This window comes from Rattus norvegicus, chromosome 13 (assembly GCF_036323735.1).
Source record: "Rattus norvegicus strain BN/NHsdMcwi chromosome 13, GRCr8, whole genome shotgun sequence".
Taxonomy (NCBI): Eukaryota; Metazoa; Chordata; class Mammalia; order Rodentia; family Muridae; genus Rattus; species Rattus norvegicus.
In genome coordinates this window covers 102,235,699-102,261,789 of record NC_086031.1, presented here as the reverse complement: position 1 = coordinate 102,261,789, position 26,091 = coordinate 102,235,699, and the positions used below count along the sequence as shown (strand labels likewise).

The window sequence follows — 26,091 nt, the reverse complement described above, 5'->3', positions numbered from 1 at the left end:
TCTGAGAGCAGAGAGGTGCAGTAGGCCTGTTGCATGACTTTTCCTGGGGAGATAGGGGAAAAGTCTATTCACTTCAGATAGGCACTGCCAATATACTAAAGAAATGCTTCCAACCAGGTCTAGATATTGTCTGTGGTGAACACTGGCCATCAACTTGACACCTAGAATCACCTAGGAGACACACATGGTACTTCAAGTTTTTAGATTGGGTTAACTGTTGTGGGGAGACCCACCTAAATGTAGGTAGCATTGTCCCATAGACTGGGGTCCAGGAAGAAATTAAAATGAGAAAGTGCACTGAGGGTGGACATTATTCTCTCTACTTTGTAACTGCAGATGCAATGTGATTGGTTATCTCACGATCCCGCCCCCATGCCTTCCCCACCATTAGGACTTGGACCCCCAAACTTCATGTTAAAATAAACCCTTCCTTCAATTGCTTTTGTGAGGTATTTCTCACAGCAGTGAGAAAAGTAACACAGCATAGTAAGTACATTTATGAGGTCATCTATGGGATCATGGGTGAAGGGTTATACACAGTGTGGCACAAAGACCGGTGCATCACCCAAAGGTCTCACCTCAGCATGGCTGACAACTCATGGAAGATTCATCCAAAAGGATACCTGCACGATCTGTAAGCAGCTCTTTGGAAGAGCTCCTTCTAACCCGGTAATTGTTTATTGCTTCCACAATATCAAGGGGAGATCTTAGGAGTCTTTATCTTAGTAAGGCACCTGAGTCTCTTGGGCTCCTCAGCTTCCTAAGTCTTAGGATGGACTAGGGGGGTAACCATCATTTATTTTTATGTTTGTTTAATTGGTGCATGTTTAGGACAGAGGACAATTAGCAGAAGGTTGTTCCTACCTCTCACTGTGTATTCCTTCAAAGATCAAACCCTGGCTGCCAGGCTTGCGGGTAAGTGCCCTTACATACTGAGTCATCACGGATGACCCATGGGAGGGAATTATTTTTAAAGGATTCTCACAAGGTAATCTATGGGCTGTATTCAAACTGAGTGAAGGGTATAAGCAAATAAAGTGTGGATGGTGTTTCTAAATGTTAGCTATACTTGGGTGAGATTGCAAGTCACAGACACCAGCTACACTACAGTTTACACCTTCCAGCTACTGCATGCTCTCTCCTGCCCTGTCGCATGGGCCCCCAGCCCAGGAAGTGAATGACTCTTTGTTTCTCTATGTGGGAGTGTTTCCTGAGTCATTCAGCTCAGGTGTAGAGCATCCCCTGGTTACCATAGTTTCCAGTGTCAGCCATTATTATGGTTCTCATGTTCGAGCTGAAGGCAGGATTCCCTGTCCCAACGCTCCTGTATCAACTGTCAGACCAGAGAGTTGTCTTCAGTCCCTCTCAGACTTCAGTCCCTCTCTCTTCTTTGTCCATGGAAGCCAGGAAGGGCTCTTAATACAAATCTAATTTATATTCTCTTTCCTTTATATCTCAGCGATATAAGAAATGGTAAGTGAGCACCTCCATATTGCCCTACCCCCTTTCCCCTCATTTTCTTAACAAATCAGAGGTTAATGAAGAAGGTGGTATCCTAATGTCTTTCCTGAATGTAACTCCACTCTTTTTTAGGAGAGCAAGTCCTTCCTGGGCAGCAGATGAACCTTAGTATCTTATCCACCACTCCAGCAAAGGCCATGAAACTCCAACGTGGCCTGCCTATGACACTGTCTCATTCATGCTACTCATGAATGAGGGACGGTGGTCTATTCTCTAGCTTCAGCAGTATCCCAGTAGGGATATGGTGGCCCTCATTCACCAGAGAGGTATGCCTTCCTATACAATGTGGACAAAGACCACTCTCCTAGGCCCCACTACCCCAGGGATGCTTACCTGTCCCAACCTCTGTTCCATGTCTTATCACCCACACCAAGGGGCACACCACTGCCACTGCAGCGAAAAGACAAACTGTCCCATCCTACCTGGGAGATGGAAGGCGTATTTACATTGGACCTGTGGGTATTCCCAATTCAGGTCACTCAGTCTCAAGTTTCATTTCGGATGACACATCTCAAGGATGACACAATTGCTCATTCCCCAAATATATCTTATGTTCTAACAATTGTTACTGTGGGACTCTTCATGGGGAAACATGAAGAAATGTCTACTTACCCCAGCTAGGGCACTAATTATATAATTAACCCCCCCCCCAAATCTAGTCATATGAGCCAACAAGTTCATTAAGGACGTGAGTGACAACCTGTGTTGGTCATATAGTGGTGGGCATAGCCGCCTTCCAAGAACGTAAGTGACAGGATCCCTATGGGAGTGTGGGTGACTCAATTGTTTAGACTCAGGAAAGAACACCACTTGTAGTCTTCTGCACAGTTTGCAGGAAACTACTGAAGAGACATCACTCCCTGAGCAGTTGCTCACATCATATGAGGGGAGGGCCTTGTAAGTCTGGTTATTTTTAAGGTTCCCAGATCTTACACACTTGGTTAGCTTCCAGAGCCTTGGGAAGTACCCTTGGCACTCTGAGACGGATGTTATAATTCAGAGACAGCTCGGTAACAGCTCAGACTCAAGGCACTGGATGGAAAGATTGGCCTCCATGGATCCCAGTAAGGAGCTGTATCTTGTCCCTTGAACTTGATCTGTTAGGGATACCTTCCTTGGTCTGCATTTCATTTTCAGCAAGAGCAGGGACAGAATTTGAGAACACCTTGGGTGATACTTCAGCTAACTTTCTTTCACAACACATTTCCAACCTACTGGGTCCTGTTTCTCTTTTACAGTTTGTCTTAGTCAGGGTTTTTATTCCTGCACAAACATCGTGACCGAGAAACAGGCTAAGGAGGAAGGGTTTATTCAGCTTACACTTCCAAATTGCTCTTCATCACCAAAGGAAGTCAGGAACTCAAGCAGGTCAGGAAGCAGGAGCTGATGCAGATTGCAGAGGCCATGGAGGGATGTTACTTACTGACTTGCTTCCCCTGGCTTGCTCAGCTTGCTTTCTTATAGAGCCCCAAAACCACCAGCCCAGGGGTGGCACCACCCACAAGGGCTGGGCCCTTCCACCTTGATCACTAATTGAGAAAATGCCTTACAGCTGGGTCTCATGGAGGCATTTCTTCAAGGGAGGCTCCTTTCTCTGGGATAACTCCAGCTTGTGTCAAATTGACACATAGAACCAGTCAGAACACAGTTCTAAAACTTTCAGTTACTAAAGGTTACCTAAGATAGATGACATTACTTATACAATAATGGATTGTATCTGTCTGGGAATGAACAATAACACCCACACGATGATCTCTTAGCTAAGGAAGTGTTCCCTTGTTTAGCAGAACAGAAGTTTGTTGAATGACTTCTATGAGTACTAACTTTGGGGGTTCTTTGAATTTAAGGCACTGAAAGGATCAAATGTAAGCAATACTTTGCAAATAAAAATGATTCCTGGATATTTTACATTTAGATGATACTTTTACAGTACATGTATTAATTACATATAGATTTATAATTTCCATGTGTATTTTTTCTCATTTGATTTCCAAAATATACTTAATGGTGCAATTAAAGAACATAAACACCGTCAGTTACAGCTCTTCACTTCTGATTTTGCTTTCATTAGGTCTTTAGCCCAGAGGTCTAACACCTGGCTGGCGTGTTAAACCTCTCCAAGTGTTCACTAACTGGATAACCTTGGAGCACGGCCTTACGCACCACCAGGGCTTTGGGTCTACATTTAACTTTTCTTCACCTATCTCACAGGACAGCATAAACACATGATAGATTACTAGGGAAAGACAGACATTCACGTTAACTCATTCACAGAAGTCTATAAAGCACAACCGTCTATAAACTCAGTTGTGGGACGAAGAAGAAATGGTCCCTAAAGGCTGAAGTTTTTTGCTGTGCACATTTTAAAGCAACAGACCAGGAAACGTTTACCAACTTTACTGAATAGAATCAAAGTAAACAAGGCTACATAAGGCATAGGTCACCTTAGTCAGCCACCACCTGCCACTACCTGCCTCTTAGCTACCAAATTACATCCCATGTTTTCCATACAGAGACTTATTAGTATTTAAAAATGAGACTTACTCCTAGGGCCATTGTATTTGCCCCTGTTTCCAGGCTTCTGCATGTGTTTCGTGTCTGAATAGTGCACATTGAAGATGGAGAAGGAAACAGGAGTGTTGCTATGAGTTTGAGGTCAGACTGGGACGCAGAGTAAGAGCCAAACCAGCCTGGCCTAAGTGAGACTCTTATCTTGAAAGAGTGTGATATGGGCTGGGGGAATTTAATCAGCAATATCCAGAAAGAAATACCGCAAAAATAAAACCTCAACATTAAAGTATAGACTTAAAAATTGGTCTCTACAGAAAATTTATTTCAGTAATAAAATAACTATTTATCCAAACAGCACCACTGGGGACCAATGTTCAAACATTCTTGATTATTTTGTAAAAAGAAAAAATACATTTTTTACAAAAATTTTATATATATATACATATTACATATAAAACGTGTATATATTTATATATACATATGTGTGTATACATATAAGACATATGCATACACACATGCATATATGTCTTAGCATAGAAAGAGTTTGTTTCATGTTCTGTAGATGTTTTTGTCATCACATCAAAGTCTACAAATTGAAACCAAGAAAACTATAAAGTCCTGTGAGTAGGCAATTTTTGACTGAATTTTTATAGTTAAAAGTCAGCAGCGATGGGAAATGCTGGCCAGTGCACCTTCTACTTGTTACAGAAAGAAACTCACTTAGGTGTGGCTTGCTCAGGTGTGGCTTGCTCTCCCAGCTTTAATACCTCTGCCTTGGCAGAGGGGAAGCTGTGGGGTTCTTCCCATTTTGTCCGATGCCATTATTTCGAGACGAAGTTTTAAGAATGTGGTGAAGTGAGGCTGGAGAGACAGCTCCGTGGCTAAGGAGATCTGTTGCTCGCAGAGAGGCCCCAGATTTGGTTTCCAACACCCATAGTGATCAGTTCACAAACGAGATTGACTCCAGGTCCAGGGGATGCAACGCCCTCTCCTGGCCTCTGTGGAAGGCTGCGTGCATGTGGTGCCTAACTTACACAGGCATGTGCTCACATACATGAATAAAAATAAATGTATCTTCAAAAAAAATGTGACTGGGGCGTTCCCAGCATTGAGCAAAGCCCAAAGATAACCCTCTCATCTGGTTGCAAGCAGTGATTCTGAAATGGAACGAGGCGCACAGGTCAGCGGGAGAGTCCAGCTCAACCCCAGAGAGGTCCGGCTTTGAGCCTTTCTGTGGCAAGATGAAATCGGCTAAATTAGGTTTTCAAAAGATGTTGGAAACAGGGGGGCCTGAAAGTCCGCCATATTTTCTTTTATAATACACCCATCCACTTTATTAGTCAAACACATTTTCTGTTCCTTTAAAGTAGCAGGCCAACAAGAAGTGTGAATACGTTCAAGCCACTTATACAGGTCAGCTAATATGGGCTACGGCTTTTCAAGGGCCACCTGCTAAGCCCACGCTGTATTTTGCTAAGGAAATTCCAGGACATAATAATATCCTAGTCAGCCACAAAGAACAATCACAGATCTGCCTGTTGGGCTGATAATTGTCTTATCCTGTGAAACCAAGCTCCTGTGCCGTCTGACGGAGCCTCGGCTCCTTGGCAGCCCGTTCTAAGAAAGGCCAACAATGGAGAGGGAGTGGAGTGTGCGGAACCTCCATATCTACATAAAGGAGATTAGAGGCGACAGCGTTCCATTTTACAGCTCAATCATATTGTGTTAGCACGCGCTTATCCGAGCGCGGACGAAATTGAAAGAGAAATAAAAAAGAGCCAGGCAGATAGGAAACAGAAAAGCGAGGCACGGGCAATTTCCAAGGGTATAAAGGGATGCTAATGGCAGGGCCTGTCATTCTTAAAAAGGGCTATTAGGGCACCGTCATCTGTTCTTGTGCCCTTACCCTCCTCCCGCTAAAGTCAAGCATTTTCTGAAGCCCTCACGGTCCTTTTCCCCCCCTGGTAGATAAGTGTGGTCGTGTTTCATAGCAGCTCATGTTCCCATCCGTGTGCTTTATTAATGCAAGCCAACTAATTCTATTTACTGACAAAACCCCTCACTCCCTATGTATTTTTGTTCAATATTTTCTTTGGCAGAATTTCTCACTTTTCATAAGGCTGGAGCGAGCCTGCTAAAGTGGATTTGCAGCAGCGTAGAAGGGGAGCTGGCCTGACCCTGAGATGTTAGGCTTCAAGAGCACCAGTGGGTGTGAGAAGAGAATGTGGGTCACAAAGACTTGAATCACACACACACGTGTGTCTGTGTGTGTGTGTGTGTCCCCATGTGTGTATGTATCTGTGGTATGTCTCTGTGTGTGTTCATGTGTGTGTGTATCTGTGTTCATTTGTGTGTCTGTGTGTATGTGTTTGTGTGTCCCCATGTGTGTGCTTATGTGTATGCATGTGTCCATGTGTGTATGTGTGTGTGTCTATGTGTGTCTTTGTATGTGTCTGTGTGTCCTTGTGTGTGTGTGTCTGTGTGAGTGTATGTATGTCCATGTATGTGTGCGTGTGTGTGTATCTGTGGTGTGTGTCTATGTGTGTCCAAGTATGTGTGTGTGTCTATGTGTGTCCAAGTATGTGTGTGTGTCTGTGTGTGTTCATGTGTGCATCTGTGTGTATGCTTGTGTATCCCCATGTGTGTGTTTATGTGTGTGCATGTATCCTTGTGTGCATCTCTGTGTGTATGTGTCTCCGTGTTTGTTTGTATGTCCATGTGTGTGTGTTTCTGTGTGTTTCTGTGTGTGTGTCCATGTGTATGTGTCTGTATGTTTGTGCACTCATACATGTACATGCATGTGTCTACGTTCACTTTACTTTTATTGTAAGTGTTACATAAAAAATTCTAAAGTTAAGACCAAAGCGGAGTTTCACTTTGCTTCTGGCTCTAAAGTGACTCCAGAGTCACTTAGTAAGCCTGGTTCCCTATAGAGAGCACAACTTTACTTTTACCAAGGCAGAAGTGTGACTTTCATCTTTACGCTCCCCTTGCCTCTCCCTCCATCCCACGCTCACGTGGTAATGTGCAGCTCTCAGATGCCCTTGAACTCAGGCATGCATCGACAGCACAGAGCTTCCCACACTGTTCCCAAACTCACCGGGGCATATTGATTAAACAAACAAACAAACAAATAAACACAACGTGAGAATCTGTTCAGTGAATTAATGCTTTTTGAATTCCCTTCTGAGAAGCTAAGGTTCTCTTTGTAATCATTTAAAATGCCCTCTGGGCACTAGGAAAATGAGAGCTTAAGGCATCTTGCCAGTGACTACTTCTTCACTGCTAGGAGAGGGAGGAAAGGGAAACGGGGAGGAAGAGGGAGAGGGAGAGGGAGAGGGAGAGGGAGAGGGAGAGGGAGAGGGAGAGGGAGAGGGAGAGGGAGAGGGAGAGGGAGAGAGAGAGAATGAATGAATAATGTCAGTCCCCAGCTTACAACGGAGCACATAATCACACAGCCATTGTTTCCAGCACTGGAAATGGCACTGCACGGTTATTTAAAGCCTTCCCAAAAGTTACCCAGTCTAGGACTACAGCATCCTTCTTTGTAAATCCCCAACTTTAAAAAGAACCAGATGGCTAGGTTTGATAATCCTAGCACTTGTGAGGCTGGGTTAAAGTAGAGAGAAACAAAAGTAAGACCTTCTGAAGATATGTCTACAGTCACAGTTTTAGATAATTAAGATAGATCATTAATGTGATAGGCCATCGTTCGGTATGTTCATACCTTTATACACAGTTTGCTATTTGAGTATCTTCTTATTATAAGTGGAATTACCTTACTTTCCTTCCTCCCTTTACCCCATAGCCCTTCCCAACTGCACTCCCTTGAAGTCTTCCCATGATCCCCAACTCTCAAGCTGACGACCTCTTTTTCTTTGGTTAATATTGTTACAGACACAGATATGCATATGCATATACATACAATTATTCTAACCCAGAGTTTTTCATCTTGGCCCTACCAATACTTGGTGCTAGAAAATTCTGTTGTAGCTGGCTTTTCTGTATATTATAGGATATTTGATCACATCCATATCATCTACCAATCAGATGCCAGTAGCTCCTCTAATGAACAAAACAATGTCCTCAGATACTACCTTATGATGCCAGGGGACCCTTCACAACAAGTTTCTCACCCACCCCTACCTATGGAGAACCACTCTCCAATTGAGGATAGTTATTCTCTTCCAATCAAGGATGGAGAGATCTGAGGCAGAGAGAAATACAAGCACTCACATAAGTTCACATATGTTTCCAGAATATTCAAAGAACATTCAAGGCCAGTGTGACTCATAACAATGGCAGAATCAATACTAGACAGGCTGAGGTAGGACAAGTGCCACCGTTTGGGGTAGCCTGGGCTACATAGTGTATTTCAGATGAGCCTGTGTAAGCGTTAAGACTATGTTTCAAAACAATAGCGTATTTAAGTTAAGATCCCCAGCATCTACATGAAAGCCAGACATGGTGGCAACATGTCTGCCATCCCAGTCCTTGGAATGTGGCAACAGGAGGATCTTGGGAAATTGCTTACTAGCCAGTCTACCAGTGAGCAGTGAGCTTCAGGTTCTGTGATAGACCCTTTCTTCAAAAATAAGGTGGAGAATTAATAGAGGAAAATACTTGGCATTGACCTCTGACCTCCATACCCACCCATCTCTCCCCTGCCACAAACAAGCAACCAACAAGCAGCAGTGATGTCATCATGATGTCAGATCACCTATTGCTCCAGAGAGCTCTGGCCCGGTCTCTCAAAGTTAAGAGATGTATTAAGGTAATATTTTGATACCATCTGGAATTGTCATGAGAAAGACCAGCCACTAAAGAAACAAAAGAGGCAAGTGCCCCCAAGGCCTGTGGTTAGGAAAGGTTGCAAGTGGGTTTATAGTCCCGATTTTGTGCATTATAATAGTAAGATACTCAAATAGCAAACTGTGTATAAAGGTATGAACATACAGAACGATGGCCTATCACACTAATGATCTATCTTGATTATCTAAAACTGTGACTATAGACATATCTTCAGAAGGTCTTACTTTTGTTTCTCTCTACTTTAACCCAAACACCAACAGCACTTTCTTCTCAAAGAAGTTTTTATTTACTGTCCAGACAGATGTGTTATCTGGGCTTTTACCCTGTGGCAGGCTGTCATTCTGTAATCAAGGCACATCCTCCTGCCTCAGCCTCACAAGTGCTAGGATTATCAAACCTAGCCATCTGGTTCTTTTAAAATCCTTCCTTTGCACACCTTTTTATACAATCCATATACGTGGGAGTACAGTCTATGTTCACCAATCTACATATATCCACAGGGCCAAACTGTATTCCTCTAGAAATTGTTATTCTTGTGTGGGTGTTTTCCAAAGCATACATTCCAGTTACCTATTTAACCAGTTCTGACTTAATTTGGAGAGCTTTATTAGCACACAGTGTAAGACAAAGTAGCCGGTATAATACAGAGCGATGTTTAAATTAGTTTACAATTTGCTTGGTCTCATCTAGAACTGCCCTGAACAAAGCTATTCAGAAATGTCAGCTGTGTCCCTAACCACTGTAACAAATTGTTGGCTGAACGCTGCACACCTAATGACTTCAAATTAGCTTCACTGCGATACTGCCTGACAGTTCGTTACGACTGTTAGCGACATGGCTGGCGTATCATGACCAATAAATTGGTTTCAGTGTGGGCTGGGAAAGGGACTTCCATCAATTTGATTAAAGAAATTACTGTAGCATTCAAAGCATAAAGACAAACTAGTTTAAGGAGACGGAAATAAGCTAACTGTGTGTGCCAGGAAAACATCTCTTGCCACTTGAAAACTTCTTTAAAAAAACTATCTGGAAACTAAAGCCAAAGGAAATGAACACGAATTCAGACACATTACCAACATTTTCAAAATGTTTCCTTTTGTTATAGGGCCAGGTCTATGGTTTTGCTGTTATAGGACGGATCAAGAAAGAGAGATAATAAGGCACAGGCTTGGGGGTCAGCACATGAGAAAGTCTGCCATCTTCATCTAGCATTTCATTTGATCTATAAATTCATCATAAATATCTAATTGTAAACTGATTTGAAACGTGTGATCATAAAAAGAAGGTCAATGTGAAGATGAATAATAAATGCCAGGTGGAATATTAGAGGAGGACAAGATATACATATATGTGTGTGTGTGTGTGTGTGTGTGTGTGTGTGTGTGTGTGTGTGTATGATTATTTCTTCTAGAAAAAGATAAAAATCTTTAACATAACTAAGAAACGGTTTTTTGGACTGTACGTTCTTTATTAAATTGTGGCAAATAGTTCCCTCAAATAGGGATGACTATGAACGGAGTTCAAAACAGCATATAAACATTCTGCTTATCACTACATAGAAGTTAACACTCTGAGTTCAGGAAACCGGTGCTGAGTTAAGCGCAAGCAACAGAGAGTTAGAAACCATCCCACAGGAAAAATGTAAAATTTGCTCCCCGTAGGATGCAAAATCCTGGAGGCTCCTGCAGTCTTTGCGTTTCTTTGCGGTTCCCCCCAGAACTTACCTGGGATATGTTTTGCCCATCCAATGATAACCACCAACTCTCGATCAGCCAAGTCACAGAGCGTCGTGAGGGCTTTGATGTCACTGTCGGGGACAGTAGGGTCAGGCATGGCATAGATCTTCTCTGGTTCAGCCACCAGCAAATGCGAGACAATCTTGTTATCTGTAGGATCAGACCAGAGCACTGCATGCTCACCAGCGTAATCACCGCTTTTGTAAACTCTAAGCTATTTCGTACTTTGAGAAATAATTGTGGCATCCTACAATAAAACACACACACTCCATCATGGTTCACCCTGTGTGCTTTGAGCAGTGTTTAGGGAAATTCACAGCTAGAAAGAACTCACCGTTCACAACAGAAAGCATCCCTTTCTTTGCCCGGCTTGCTGGAAAGAACACTTGGTCCTGCTGTGAACATTTTTATAGCAAACGGGTAAAAGAAGTAAGATGTTTCTTGGGTCTGCTCTCTGATTCTTAAGTGGGGTCTCGGGGAGCAGATTAAACAGCACACAACAGTTTCAAAATAAAAGCCCACTGGAAGGCATTGAAATATGGTCTAATGCAGAGAGCAAAGACCCACAAACGACCATAGTCTTAATAGGCACAAAAGTCATTAACTGTTTTAATTCCTTTAAGGAAGAGCCAGAGGTCAGAGCCCTTGTGCCAGGATGAATTACTGACGATATAACTCTATCTCCTTGGGATGCATTAAATAGGAACTGCCCACCTTCTCCCGGTCTCCACGTAGCAGGGCAACCCTCCAAATACAGCTAATATCTGTGCCCATAAAAACAAGACTGCTTATACAACACAGCATTTTCTCCTCCGAGCGCCTCATTCTTTAATCTCCTACTTTCGTCTCTTGTCCCCAGTTCATTCTCTGCCTCAGATTTATCTGTCTGAAATTTGTGATCTATGCTTTTGAAATCTTCATAAAGTCAACACTAGAGACGAATGGGAAGTGTCTCATCGGATGTGCTTTGCTGCTTAGGGGCATGTGTGGGTTTATGGAGGGGCCGTAAAGCCTGACTAACAGAATGATTTTTCTCGTTGGCCTGATTTTCAATTTCTTGATGTAGCTTTAGATGGGATTCTTTCTCCTATGTGAGGAGATACAAACGGGTAAAAAAAAAATCAATTCACATATTTAAGAGTCCTGGGTAATATCTTTCCAGAAAACCAGGAGTCTAAGGGGGGAGTTTTGTGGACAGAGCTAAAGTTACAAGTATGTTTGCTACACACGTTTTCTTTCACTCAGTTTTTAACCCTTTCAACTCCAAACGACAGCTGGCATTCTTCGGTCTTGTGATGAAGTAGCAAAGAGACTTATCTAAGACATATCTTGCACTTTTTCTGTAATTTTGAGTGTGTGTGCGTGTGTGTGTGTGTGTTTAGTACCTCGTTGATTCTCTGAAATTAATTCATATAATGCATTTTAAGAATTTAATGATTTAATATAACCCTCACTCTTCCATCTAACTCTTCCAAGATGACTCAAAAGCTATCAGCTGTCAAGAGTTCTTTAATTTACAGGGGTAGGAGGGCTCTTGAGATCGCTCCCTCCAACTCTACGCTAGAATGTTGACTAGATTGATTTTGTTCAGGTCTTGTACAGGCCACCCTAAAAGTATATTTTAAACTACACTAATATGGACATACAAATTATACTTATTTCAGGTAGTAGTCCTTAACATTAATGCTCATATTTGGGTAGACGTATTCCCAAATAGCACACTTTCTAGGCAAAAATTATCTAATGGTGATATATGCTCTTTTTAGCTTATAGAATGTGAAAGGAGGGACGTTTGTTTGTCTTATATATCACGGAAGGGACACCTTGTGTTTCTGGTTACACGGAGAGAGGTTTTGGCTTTTGTGGCTCTGAAGAAGCATCAGTCAAGGGCATGAGTGTGTAACCATAGGAAATCAAGCTTCTGGACTTTATTGTTTCACACAGGGGAAAGCGTGCAACCTGCTCTAGCCAAGTCCTGGCTTTTTGACTTGCAGGTCAGAGCAATTCAGCAAAAACCTGGGCATCCCCACCCTTCAGCAAATAGCATAGCCAACAGCACTGTTTTCCACTAAGTCTTATTTAATGTTTCCCTAATTAGAATCAATACAACCCAATTTTCAGTCTTGGGCCTTTGTAGTACACAAACAACCAGCCGGGGGTGCAAAAGTCTCCCCAGCCACCTTCTTGTTAAAGCCTGTGGTGTCCCCTGATGTCTATCCGACAGGAGCTGAAAATTAAGTTTTATAAATGTTTGTTACGAAAACACACTAATTGGATGGACTAAGGAAAATTAACACAACGGCCTTTAGATAATGAGTAACGATTCATTAGGAGCCCTCTTTATCTCAGACGAATGGAGCGCCCTGCAATTGCTGTAATCTTCTTAGAGGTACTTGACAAGCCACTTCCCAATTTTTCAGGTTTACACAGAAAACGATGGATGTCCCTGTACCATGTAGATTTACAAATAGCCTGGTGCTCCCTTTTTCTTTCTGTAGAGGAAATTATCAATGGTTTCTGGTCAACGTGTGCTTCAGATAAACAGGCAATCTCTGTATTATTGAATCAAGAAACGCTAACCCTCTAATGAAATTAAGCATTAGCGTTTATTGCATTTTATTGTATTATCAGAAAGTTTTTAATTATAATGTGCAGAATCTGTTTAATGCACTCCTAGATCGTATCTGCAGAATGCCAAACCGCTTCGCAGGCTGGGGGATGCCAGATTGGACAACTGAAAGGATAATCAACATAATGTTTTCTGGAAAGGCAAAAAGAAACTATGCCATATGTTCACTTACGCTTTAATTCTATGTAAAATGAGCTGCTTTGCCTTGAACACAGTTAAAATGCCCTTTCGTTTACAGTTTGGGGTCTGCTTTATTTATTCAACGGAGTCCCATATGCTGGCATGGACGGTGCACAGCGCTGACCGTCCTGGAGAACTTGAACTAGAAGAGGGCCCTTCCTTTCTCCTTAGGGGGTAGATCAAAACAGCCTCACCTTCTCTTAACCTGCTATAGGAGGAAGAGTAGCTTGTGTCTTCTATGGAGAAAAAAAAACAGTATGTGCAAGCATTTTTTGCTACCAAAGCAACTCTCAGGGACTCTTCTGAATGCCAGGCATAAACATCTAGATTGCTAGGTTGGCGGCCCTGTAGCTATTAACTGATTTCTCGGAAAATGGGATACATTTATTGCCACAATCTACACTCCAGCCCCTTTTAGTTAATGACAAAGGGAATGGGGTTTGCATTCTAGCTACGCACCAGCCGTCCTTTCCAATTGCAACCTGGGATCATAAAATCATGGGCTCTTTAAAAACAATTTACAACACCCATAAGGGCACCTGAGACGGAGCCACCAACCTATGCTCATTATTAGTGGGGTCCATTCTCCTTCTAATCTATTGCTAGCTACCGCGTTAACCTTATATAGCATCAAATTAATGAGGCCCCTAATGTATTTTCATTGGGAGGTTGAGCAGCCAAACTCATTTAGTTAGGGAAAACTACAAAAGTCACTTTCTTGTGAAATCTGAAACTAACAGCTCCAGTGAACTAATGATCGCGGTATGATCCGTTTTATGTACCTCCGCAAACAACGACAACCAGTAAATGTAAAATTCACACTATATAGGCTGTGCATTAATGTGCTCACGCTTCTACAAAACGATGAGGCACAAACAGGGAGCGTAGAGAATTATCGTAGACGGCTTTAAAAGAAACGAAAGAGATCATTAGTTGGGTTGACACTGTTCTTCATAGACAATCCCTGAGAACAGAGTTCATGTTCTCCAACAGAGAGGAGTTTCCTTGGACTCAGAAGGGACAGGCATGCCAACACTAGGATACGCAGTGCCAACTGGGAGGATTCTGTGTCTGGGAAGCCAGGCACATCTGTTGTACTTACATGGCTTTTTGGCTGGCTGCACCAGCTGAGGGTTCAGGTATGGGCTGTTCTCAGCATCTATTCTACGCTTGTACTTCTGCCGACCTCCACGCACTCTGTCAAGACGGACCCCTGTGGACAGAGACAGACACGGGCTTACTCTTGAGGTAGTTACCTCAGAATAATCAAATATAGCAACTGCATCTCCCAGGAGTGTTAGGGAGACAGACAGTGGAACTCCAAATGGACCAGCATTACCAAGGAAGGCTAAAAAAGAAAATAATAATTAAAAAAAATGGAGGCCGAATCAAAAATGTCAGTACCTGAAAAAATATGACTAGAAAACATTAAAGACATTTGCTAAAGAGCTATCAAAGTTGCCATTTATATAAACATTGGGGCAAAGGCACACTTCCATATAAATTAATCAAAGAAATGGTTACTTTTATGCTAGTATCATGGTTTCTCAAGATAAAGACATTGGTATTGTGTACCCTCATCCTCCATCACTGAAAACTCCATGTGTGGGACCCAGTCAACATCTAGAAAGATCTAGAAGTCTGCAACCTTCCTCTGCTGCACTTGTGGATTGGAGGTGACAGAGTTCCTACACACTTGGGGGGAGTGTGGAGTGGGGTCGATGTAATCCAATATTGTTCTATGTGAAACTGTCACTGTATTTCTCAAGAGATTCTTATTTACAAGTTGACACTCGCTCATGGGAACCAGAAGTGGGCAGGGCTGTACAAATAGTGTAGGAAGTGTTTTCCCGAGAGGGAATTCAGAAGGCATGAATGTCAAATCTACCACTCAGGTATGTGTCCTCCCATCCTGGGTATTCCCTACCACTCAGGTATGTATCCTCCCATCCTGGGTATTCCCTACCACTCAGGTATGTATCCTCCCATCCTGGGTATTCCCTACCACTCAGGTATGTGTCCTCCCATCCTGGGTATTCCCTACCACTCAGGTATGTATCCTCCCATCCTGGGTATTCCCTACCACTCAGGTATGTATCCTCCCATCCTGAGTATTCCGCTACAGTTTTCAAGGCATTTCATGTTCACAGAATTCTATCTTCATTCCTCTAGTTGCCAGATCCTGTTTGTGTAATTCTATCAATATTTACTAAAGTTTGAGGTGTTTTCCTTCTTTCCCCACTTATTAGGCTCCCTCTTCTCTCATAATTTTATCTTGCGACCTTTCTCTTGAGATCTTTCCACTTTATGTGATGTGGCTCCATTTTAATCTGTCTGAGACACACGGGATATTGTTTATATTATTTATAGCCTTGATGTCTCTCAGCTAGCTTCAACCTGGGCAGAACATCCAGTCTGCTATTACTAGACGTAGCAAGAGATGGCGGGGGGAGAGGGAAAAGAGGGAGGGGAGAGAAGGCGAGAATATGAAGTAAAAGAGAGAACACTTTAGTCATCTCTGAAACTGCTAGAACAAAAGCCTGCAGAAGACACTTGGATCGCTTGGATCTGGTGTATGGGCTCCTTTCTCTTAGAGCTTAGCAGAGGATTCGTATTACCAATATAATTAATTTACACACATAACTGGTGGGTTTCTTTTTAAAAACATTTATTATATTCTTATTTATTTACCTTATAAGGGGATAAGTGCTTGTGTGCACATATGGAGGGTAGTGGGCAGCTCGTAGGAGTTGGTTATTTTCTCCCACCATGTGGATCCTGGGGCTAGTTCTCAGGTTGTCTGGCTTCGAAGCAAATGCCTTTCCTACCTGAACTGTCCCACCAGCCCAATGCAGCTCAGTTTCTGAAGGTGAGGGCTGTCTGGCGAGAAGCACTTATAGACTCTTGGGAGATGGCTCAGCCCCTAAGATGCTTATTGCTTAAGCTTGAGTTTGATTCCTAGAGCCCACAAGAAAAGCTGAGCATGACAGTGCACACCTGTAATCCCATGCCCACAGGGGTTGGGGCTGGGGGGAGAATCCTGGGGCTCAGTGGCCAGCTCTTCTAGATAAACCAGTGAGCTCTAGGTTCATTAAGATACTTTGGCTCAAAAACTAAGGGAAAGAGTGATTGAGGATTGACACTGGACAGTGACTCCTAGCCTCCTCATACGCAATCACGTATGTGTACACATGTACACAAGAAAGTATGCACACATACAAACCGCAAGCAAGAAATTAGCATTCAGGGCTGTGACTAGGGGTGTCTGCACTGCCTCCTGCTGGACCTTGATTAAGTCATTCGGTATAATTCTCTTGTGTGGGGTCGGGGGAGATGTATCGGGGTCATTCTTAGCCAAGAAAATGCAGTCCTCAAATATTTATTGAACATGTGTTTCTCTCTCTCTCTCTCTCTCTCTCTCTCTCTCTCTCTCTCTCTCTCTCTCTCAGCACTGTGAGATAAACAACACCAGTCATTTCCCTTTCAATCTTGAAGACTGATTTTCTGTGCATGCTCCAAATGACTTTCTAATGTTCCCCACCTCAGTCCCTTGCCATCTGGGTAGCTCAGTAGCTATCCACCCATAGACCCTCATATACCCTGCCTGCTGCAGCTGTCTGCCCCACCCACTCATCCACCCCATTCCTAGTCAAGAGCTTTCCAAATGCAGGAAGACTTCACTTTTTATTCTCTAAAACGAAAATCAATTGGATGAAGAATTCTTTTATGACTTGTGATCTTTATTTATATGACAGTCGGGAAAATGACTAGATATTGATACGCATAACGCATGAGATTAATAATCCTATAGTAAAACCTGACAGAGACTCGATATGCAGAGCGATGCTCCTGCCAAGTTTGGATAACAATTAATAGCGAAATTTTCTGAAGTCAATGCGTTTTAGAAGATCATAATAATGTATTCATGTGCAAATTCGTTCCCAATCAAAAGCAGCCAAATATTAGAATTTTTCAAATATTTCAGACAAAATAAAATATATCCACAATTGCTTTTTAACTTTGCTTCCATACCTGGGGTAATATGCCTTTTATGCACCCCTGGAGGAACAGTGCCTGTTATCATGATGATTTTCTGTAGCTGGCTATGCTCTCAGTGAAAGTTTAAAGGACAATCTAACAATGGCTGTGAGGATCTTTGCACTACGCCACGCCACTTGATTCACTTCTTTGCACTGAAGCAAAATCTGAAGAAGAAGACACAGCCCCTTCTCACCTGGATCACAATATAAACATATTTGGAAAGAGCAGCGTGTAGGCCAAGCCAGACCCAAACAGACCTCTGAACGCATGAGAACAGCAGCTTTGCCTTAGATGATTGACAACCAATGTGCTCATTCACATGACAAAAAATATCACAACTTAATTTTTTTCTTCTTTTGAGACACTATCTCACTCCATACCCCTGACTGGAAAATAAAGTCCCATCTCACTATAGATAGATAGATAGATAGATAGATAGATAGATAGATAGATAGATAGATAGATAGTTTAGCTGTAATTTACCCTTTATGTAGTCCTGAATAATAATTACAATGTAAACTATTGTGTTTAAAAGGTTCAAAAGCGTTTCAGTAAAAATAAATAGCATTATTGATGATCGGTGATTGGGAAAGCCAGAATGGTGAGAACCAGACATCAATGCACCCGGAATAATCATACCTGTGCTTTACATGGCTATATAAACAATTTCTCCTTAGGTGCTATTTATATAATACTTTTGAAAAAATTAAAACATGAAGTGTTCTTACTCCCTAAAAAAATAACATGTCCACAATGTGGCATGTGTGACAAGATTTGAAGTTAATTAAGGCAACTGTGCCATCCACTCAAGGGAAGACCGCCATTATCTTTTTATAAATAAATAACTAATAAGATTTTAATAGTTGGCATTTCTTACCTAACCAGAACGTTTCATGGGGCTTCTTCAAGTACAGTGTGTGCCTGCACGCCACTAGGGAGTCACAAATTGTACACACTGTCCAAATTTACAAAATGCAGAGAGCGGGAGTAGGACAGGGAGGAAAAAATGCTGTGACGGGGAAAAAACACCCAACAAAGTGAAAGGGTCAGGACGAGGTCGCTGAGGTCGACTCGTGCTAAGCCAGCATGTTACATCCAAATGCAAATGTCTGTGATATTATGTGGTCCAAGTCAAAGAGCTTTCATTCCTGTGGCACTGTAGAGTCAGATGGGTTCCCTGTATGTTCTTCCTCTTCGGGGAATTATGAAGACTACCTCACCTGCTTTCCCAATTTAAAAATAAGGCATTTATCACGTTGTTCCAAATCAAAAGATGTTAAGGATGAGATCCCCAGAATACTTAAGAAAGAAATGAATGGCTACATCAAAATACAGACAATTTTGAAATCATTGCTCAAGAATATTAAACAACCAGTTGTGCTGGGTAAATGTCATCCAGTGTAGACTACAGTAGAGTCAGGAAGGGTCATGGGAAAGGCATGAACCCTCGCCTGCCGACCCTCGCCTGTACTATCTGCAACCCTATTGTGTGCTACTGTGAGCCACCTGGTTGCTTTGTGGCCTACTGGTGTCCTCCCTCCATCCCTGTAGAGCATGTGACCCTAACCCAGTCTCTGGTGGCGACTGAGGGCAGCAGCTATGCCTAGCACAGAGGAAGTTCTCTTCAGGAGCAGCAGCAAGAGGCTATAAGGACTAACAGAGTCTAGGTAAGTGCTAGGGATTTCTATGGCAGCTTCTGTCGGGTTCTTTGTTGGGACAAGATCTGGGCAGCTATGCATATAGGCTTCCCGGCAGGGGGATGAAAGGAAGTTATGTGTATGTGCATGTGGATGCTCCGAGGAAAAGACAACCATATTAAATGCCTGCAGAGCATCTAAGACAATGTGACATGCCAACCTCTGGATGTTTTTTGGAACCTTTGTCACCTCTCTCAAAGTAGACAGCAATATTGTTAAATGTGGCTGTGAGACTGTGGCTTTTCTCCCTGTTTTAATGTACAGCATCCTGGTGCCGATTTCCTCTCCGGAAGCAACTGACTACAAGTTACCTCCGTGAGCCAGTCCATGCCTGATGTATCATGGGAAAAACTAAAGTTCCTGACAGCCTGTTACATGCTACACACTCAGGGTGAGTTGAATTCTGTATGTACTAGTGCACATACCCTCAAAGCGACCCTGAGAGACAGTTGCTATTTTTGTCCCACATTACAGGTGGGAAAAACAGCAATGTATAGAGACAGGGCCAGGTATGAGAGTCAGAGAGAATGCCTACACCAGAAAATTAAAAATAAATTACTGAAGTGAACAATATCTCCACCCTGACATAGCTAACAGGCAGGCACAACAGGGCCAGCAGAAGGCGTGTGACTTCTCCACTCAATTCCAGCCCTAGGGTCTCTGAGTGTATGACTCAGTCAGATGCTTGAGCCCATGACTGTGAACAACTCAGTGAAGATTTTTTTTTTAAATTTTAAAAAGATTTATTTTCTATTCTTCTGAGGCAAGGCAGGTCATAAAGTCCACATGTTCCCCCTTCCTTGTTGAAAGGGTACTGTCAGTTAGACAGGCCTGTCTGTGCCAGAGCACAGAGGCAAAGGGAGATCACAGCCAAATTTCACAGTCCCAACAGATACCACCAATGGCCCTTGCCCCACTGAGTAATGGCCAGTGGTTTCCGTTATTTTGGCTAGAATATCAGGTCCACAAAACCGTAGTATGGAAACTGCTCCATCTCTGTGTTAAAATACTGTAGTCTGTGAAAAAGTAAGAAAGCTCACAAAAGAATTGAAAGATTGGGGGAGGGGGGATGGACAGACAGAGAGACAGAGAGGTAGAGAGACAAAGAGAGAGAAATTCAGGGAAACACACAGAAACAGAGAGACACAGGCAGACAGGGAGGCAGAGACACAGGGAGACAGAAGCAGAGACAGAAAGACAGAGACAGAGATAGAGAGACAGAGAGACAAGCAGACAGAGACAGAAGCAGAGAGACCTTAGTCTCTAAATGAGATTTTTAAAAAAAGGCAGGGCTCATGTTGGAGCTTTCTTGACCTCTAGATAAATGAACAATTGGCCCCCAGGAATCCTTCCGCTTAGGCCCCCGACAGCCATCTGGGTGATTAACATGGAAAACTTGCACTGGAAGTCACATAGGCTTCTAGGTGCATCTGAAATGCACATGTGGGTTCATGCACATAGGACAAAAATCCCAAAGAAGCCTCTTGACCCTGAGCTCCCCAGGGTGCAACCCAGGGCTCCTGCCTGGCTCCAGAGCTCTTGCACCAAACTTGCAAAGCCTGGGTTGGAGCCCAAGTGGAAAGGGCAGTCGTCTGAAACCACTCTCCACAACACGTTTTGCAGAGGGCATGTTTTCCTAGCAGCAGCAACGTTTCTTGTGGGAAGCAAGGGGGCCCGAATCTATGATACATACGAGTACAAATTAGGTCATCTGCAACAGGTGACCCATTTTAATTGAGTGTCTTCTGTCTACAAGTCCGACAAAAGGTGAATGGAAATGAATGAGTCTGGCAAAAGAGCCCCGAGTCTCACAATACCCGATATCTCGTTATTTTTAAACAGCTGTCTATAAACTAATGCTGACAAGCCTTGAACCTTTTATTTCTGCTCAGGCTGAGGTTTCGGTGGGGGTGGGGGGTGGGAATAAAAGGCATCCAGAGAGTGGCATTAAACATGCGACACCTACCATTATTAACTCCTCAGTGTAATTAAAGAAATCTCCTGTTCAAAAGGCCACATTTCTTCCCTTCTCTGTCAGGGGCGGGCACGCTTGGCCTGCACGTGCTAAACATAGGCCCTGTCTTTTAAAAAAGAAAAGAACGTCTTCCTTTTATTTCTGGGTTATTTTTTTCCGTGTGCATGTGCATGTGTGTGTGTGTGTGTGTGTGTGTGTGTGTGTGTGTGTGTGTGTGTGTGTGTGTGTGTGGTTTGTGCTTTGTTAGCATGTACGTGGGGGTACCTGTGCTCAGAGGCCACAGAACTTTCCAGAGTGCTATTCTATCACTCTCTACTTTATTCCACTGATACTGGGGTCTCTTAGTGAAAGTGGAGCTTGGCTGTTACTCAGCAGCCTCCATGACCCTTTCCTTGCAGCCCCAGGCAGCACTGTCATACAGATGAACTCATGAGTGGCCACACCGGCCTTCTCTCCAACATATTCTTATTAGGTAGCTTGGGAGAATCTGAAATTCATTCTACGGAACAAGCTCAGAGCAATTCTCCTGCCTCTAACCTACATCTGGCTTTTTATGTGGGTTCTAGACATTTGAACTCAGGTCCTCATGAGTACAAAGTAGATGTTCTTACATAGGAAGCCACCCAACCCCACACACACACATCTCCTTTCATTATCTTAAAAATCTTATTTCATTTTACTGTGAAAATTCATAATTTTACCATTATAACCTTCCAAAGTAAAATCTGAACAGGAACAAATCCGGAAGTGAGGGTATACGTCATCCTGTCATTGCTTAGAGAACAAGCACCACGCCCCAGGTTACCTCCCTGCACCAGACAAACCAAGAGTGAATCTGAGCTCTAACCTCAGGACCCTGAGGAGCAGACAAGAGGATCAGAAGTTCATACGCATCCTATAGTAAATTCAAGGCCAGCTTGGTCTCTGTGTCCCTGCTAAATCCACCAACGAACAAATATGCAAACAACAGAGTAAAATCTGCCACAAAGTGGACCAAGAAATAGTGTGTATTCTCAGGCCGTGTTAATGAAAACTACACCCAATATATAGAACATATAGAAAAAAATCACTTCAATAGGAATTAAATGTAGGTATAATATTAACATGACATTATACAAGTGTCAGGTTTCCTGTGGCATCTCTAATCTCTGTGACAATGGCAGCAAGGAGTTTCACACAATAGTAGTCTGACTTGTTCATAGACCCCGTGGGAATACTCTCTGTAGACAATGGCTTGCATGAGGTTTAGTCAAACTGTAATTCCAAGCAAACACAAACTAAATATGAATGCAGGATGACTAACAAGTTGTTGGGTTGTGAATCAGTCATTCAGTCTTAGAGAGGACAAAGGAAACAGAGCTTAATGACGCCATTGTTGGGCTTCAGCAAAACAAAGGCAAAGTAATGAGGGAATCTTCAAATGGAGCAGAAGAGATTCTCTACTGTAGGTTACCAGGCCAAGACAACTGTCCTCCCAATACCTTCACTGTACAGACCACACCCAACGTCTCTTTGTCTACCAAGCAGAGGTCAGACATTTCTGAGGGGAGTTAGGAGAAAGAGAGACACAGGGTAGTTTATCAAGGGTGTAGACACTGTTCAAATTCAGAGTTGAGAAGAAGGGACATGGGAGTGGAAGGCATCCCTTGTTAGAGGCACAGAGATGAGGCACTTAAGCGAGCACCGCAAGACCTGTGTTTCTCTCCCCAAATTTGACCAGTTTGGCTATGGAGGGGCTTAAGGTGAGGAAAGGGGATTTGTGAAATACAGTGATAATTTAAAAGTCACATATGAATAAGTACATATGTACAATCAATAAATGTTACACGCTAAGCAAGCAGTGTTTGCTGCACATCGGGGGACTCTAGATCCTACCTGCTTTCAGCAGTAACTGTAAGTTGAGCTTACCTGACATTGATGGTATAGTCACCATGTCTTCACAGCTAACTTTCATGCCTCATGAGGAGACAGGTCTTAAGACCTCACTGTCATGAAATGTTAAAAATGAGTGAGAGAGCTTATTTAAATCTGAACAGTTAGCTTCCTGTATTTAGGTTGGGCATGGTGGCGCTTGTCTGGGTTCTCAGTATTTGGGAGGTTAAGTCAGTAAAATGGCAAGTTCAAACCAAGTCTAAAACATTGAAAAAGAAGGGGAAGAGGAGAGGGGGGTGAGGGAGGAAGAGGGAGGAAGGTGGCAAGCGGGGTGGGAGGTGGGGAGGGAACGAGAAATGGGAAAATGATCTTCAAATCAAACGCTTCTTCTACAGGAATTTAGAAGAAGCCCGTATTTAAGCGAAGAAGGTGGATGGGTGTGTGCAGAGGCTAAATGACCTGAGTCCCCATGAGGAGTCTGTTGGCACCAAACGGAGTTTCTTGACAGATGTTCTTTGGGTACTTGTCCCCAGAGACCTTTGTTCAAAGGTACCCACCAGGTGGGAACAGACTTAAGTTCTAACAAGAGCCAAGGACAGACTCACTGGTTGGTGATGAGGCACAGACACACTTACCTGATCGTGAGGCAGCTCAAGGCTAGATGTTAGGAGTCAAAGCCCCAGCACTCATTCCCGAGTGCAGGGGGAAGTAGAATTTCCCATGAGAATCTCTGCTATTTTCCCAACCAGCTTTTCTTAGTCTATCCTATGGGACAACAGCCTCTCTGTGTGTAACTGAAACATGCCTGAGCCCAAACACAGACTTCAACACACTCTATTGCTATGTACATTCAGCTGAATCCCACACACTATTTGAAATTGAATCAAAGGATCAAAAAATGCAGCCAAATGGTTTTGTTGTATGTTTTGACTGTATATTAACCTCAGTGAACTTGCTATGTAGCTCACACAATTATTATGAAAGTCTCGAGAAAAAAAACAAAAGGGATGGACAAATGCATTTATGTATCATTTATTAATCAGGTGTTTCTGTCTGCTTGAATGCTCTAATTCTACTTCTCCATCAAGAGTTCGCACACAAAATACATGAATCTCTTTGCAATTCTTTCTGTAATTCTCCCTTGCTGATTTCCTGAGTGTGCTGGTGTGTTAAACTTTAAAAGATATAAAAACATGAGGGCCACAAAACACAGTGAAGCACAAAGGAAAAGAGCTGGCTGGACAACAGACTGCCACCATTCAATATTTCACCATTCTTCCCAGACGGCGTACAAAGAAACAGACACTCGATTGCTAAGGGGATATCAGTCGGATTCTAAGAAGGACCAACATGTGAGAATTATATTCAGAATTTATTTAAATACTGAGTGTAAAATAGGAAAGACCATACTTCCCTGGACTTGGGGAATTCGACAAATGAAAAAGAACCCATTCTCTGCCCAAGACACTTTTATTGCCTTCCTGCCGGGAAACAGATGAATGACTGTCCACGTGGTAAGCTTTCTCTCTTCCAGTTCCAAGCGTCTATGAATGAAATACTTAAGGAGATGGAGTCTGACAAGTGACTGGGCAGCTGGAAAAGCAACATACTTTGGATCGTCGGTCAGTGAAGGCCGGAGCCAAATGGGAGCATTAGCAGAGCCGACAGCAGAAGGCTCTCTGGCGTGGGACTTGCGGCCTCTCCCACTGACCTTGGCCAAATGCATTTCCCTTTGTTCTCACCGATAATAGAGCAAATAAAATACCCGTTTGAAAAATGCTTGCAGCTTATTGCTGCATTAGGAAAAGATCAATGTCACTGCCCATGGAGAGGAGGCTGACACCGGGAGATTACAGACAGCCTCGGGTTCGCCACCGCATCTGGGTTCAGCTGAGCAGAAGAGGACTAGATAGTGGGTATTTTGAAGGCCACCAGGACTGGGGAGAGCTTGGCTACTGGACTAAACAGCACCTGATCTCCAGGATGAAAAACATGCGTGAGATCTGACCTAGTCCATTGAATATACCACAAAGATAAAGGTCACGTCTCATCATACACAGTTGTCCAGAACTGCATTATGTATGTACAGATGTGTAGACTATGGGGGGCATGTTCCAAGATCCTTGGTGAATGCTGACAGCACATACAGCATTGAACTCCATATGGACTATATAACACACACACACACACACACACACACACACACACACACGCACACAGAGGAATCTATGGCCCTTTCCATTTTGGCTGAAGCTCTTATTACATTCTATGGCTCTAATTTTTGGTTTGAGGTTGGAGAAAAACATGCATAATATCTCAATCCTTCTTTATGACGGTCTGGACCACAGATTCTGTCTCACCACAGAACTTGGTCACCACGGCAGGCCTTACATTTTCTTAAATCAAGAGCATTCACTTGTTCATAGAAGGGAGAGGGGCGCATGGACTCTCTAAGACATCCCCACGCTGTCAGCGTCACCACTCTTATGACTTAGCTCCATTATTAGGAAAAACCAGGGACTCTGAAACACCCTGGTACGTGTAGCACTCCGGCTGAGGCCGCGGTCGGCTGCCAAGTGACTGACAGCTGGGTGGAGGCATCAGAGACATGTTGGGAAAGGGACACTCCATACTCGGGGCAGAGGGAACAAAACTGCCTGAGACTCCATCATGCACACCTTGATGGACAATAGCTTAAATTGCAACTGTTCTTTATTTCCAGAATTTCCCATTTATTACTTTCTCACGCCAGTGGAGTATACTATGGTTTGTGGAGAACTGAACCCGGTGAGATGCAACCTTTATCTTTGTGGTATATGTCATGGAACAGGTCAGACTTCATACATGTTTACCATTCTGGAGATCAAGTCAGAGGGACTACTGTGCATACAGAGATACACAAAATGTACACAGTAAAGACAGCTACTGTACAGACACAGGTATGCAGGTATAGATTGTGCATGAACAAACATTTTCAGTCAGTACAGTGTTACTTATTTTTATGTCTGTTCTGTTAATTCCCAGGCCCAATCCAGTAAGTCTGAGAACCATCCATGTGCAAAGTATTCCATTTGAAAGAGAACTCACAATGTGTGGGTTTATATTGATATTTATATC

The 26,091-nt window shown here is 43.0% G+C and overlaps 1 protein-coding gene and 1 long non-coding RNA gene across 13 annotated transcripts in view; one reads left to right on the top strand and one right to left on the bottom strand.

The window, feature by feature from the left end:
• The window catches only part of Esrrg (estrogen-related receptor gamma), a 617,835-nt gene that overhangs the window by 55,088 nt on the left and 536,656 nt on the right, over positions 1–26,091 (bottom strand). For all 11 annotated transcript variants that reach the window (XM_063272510.1, XM_017598866.3, XM_039090940.2 and 8 more), the window contains 2 exons: positions 14,492–14,602; positions 10,569–10,730 (listed from right to left, as the gene is read on the bottom strand). In XM_063272510.1, coding sequence (XP_063128580.1) covers positions 10,569–10,730; positions 14,492–14,602 — 273 coding nt within the window. The remainder of the gene's footprint in view (positions 1–10,568; positions 10,731–14,491; positions 14,603–26,091) is intronic.
• Positions 528–26,091, top strand: part of LOC120096195 (uncharacterized) — a 39,261-nt gene continuing 13,697 nt past the window's right edge. The window contains exons 1-4 of one of the 2 annotated variants that reach the window (XR_005492353.2): positions 528–669; positions 832–915; positions 18,982–19,097; positions 19,392–19,518. This is a non-coding gene — a long non-coding RNA (uncharacterized LOC120096195). The remainder of the gene's footprint in view (positions 670–831; positions 916–18,981; positions 19,098–19,391; positions 19,519–26,091) is intronic. The other variant, XR_005492354.2, reaches the window with a different exon arrangement.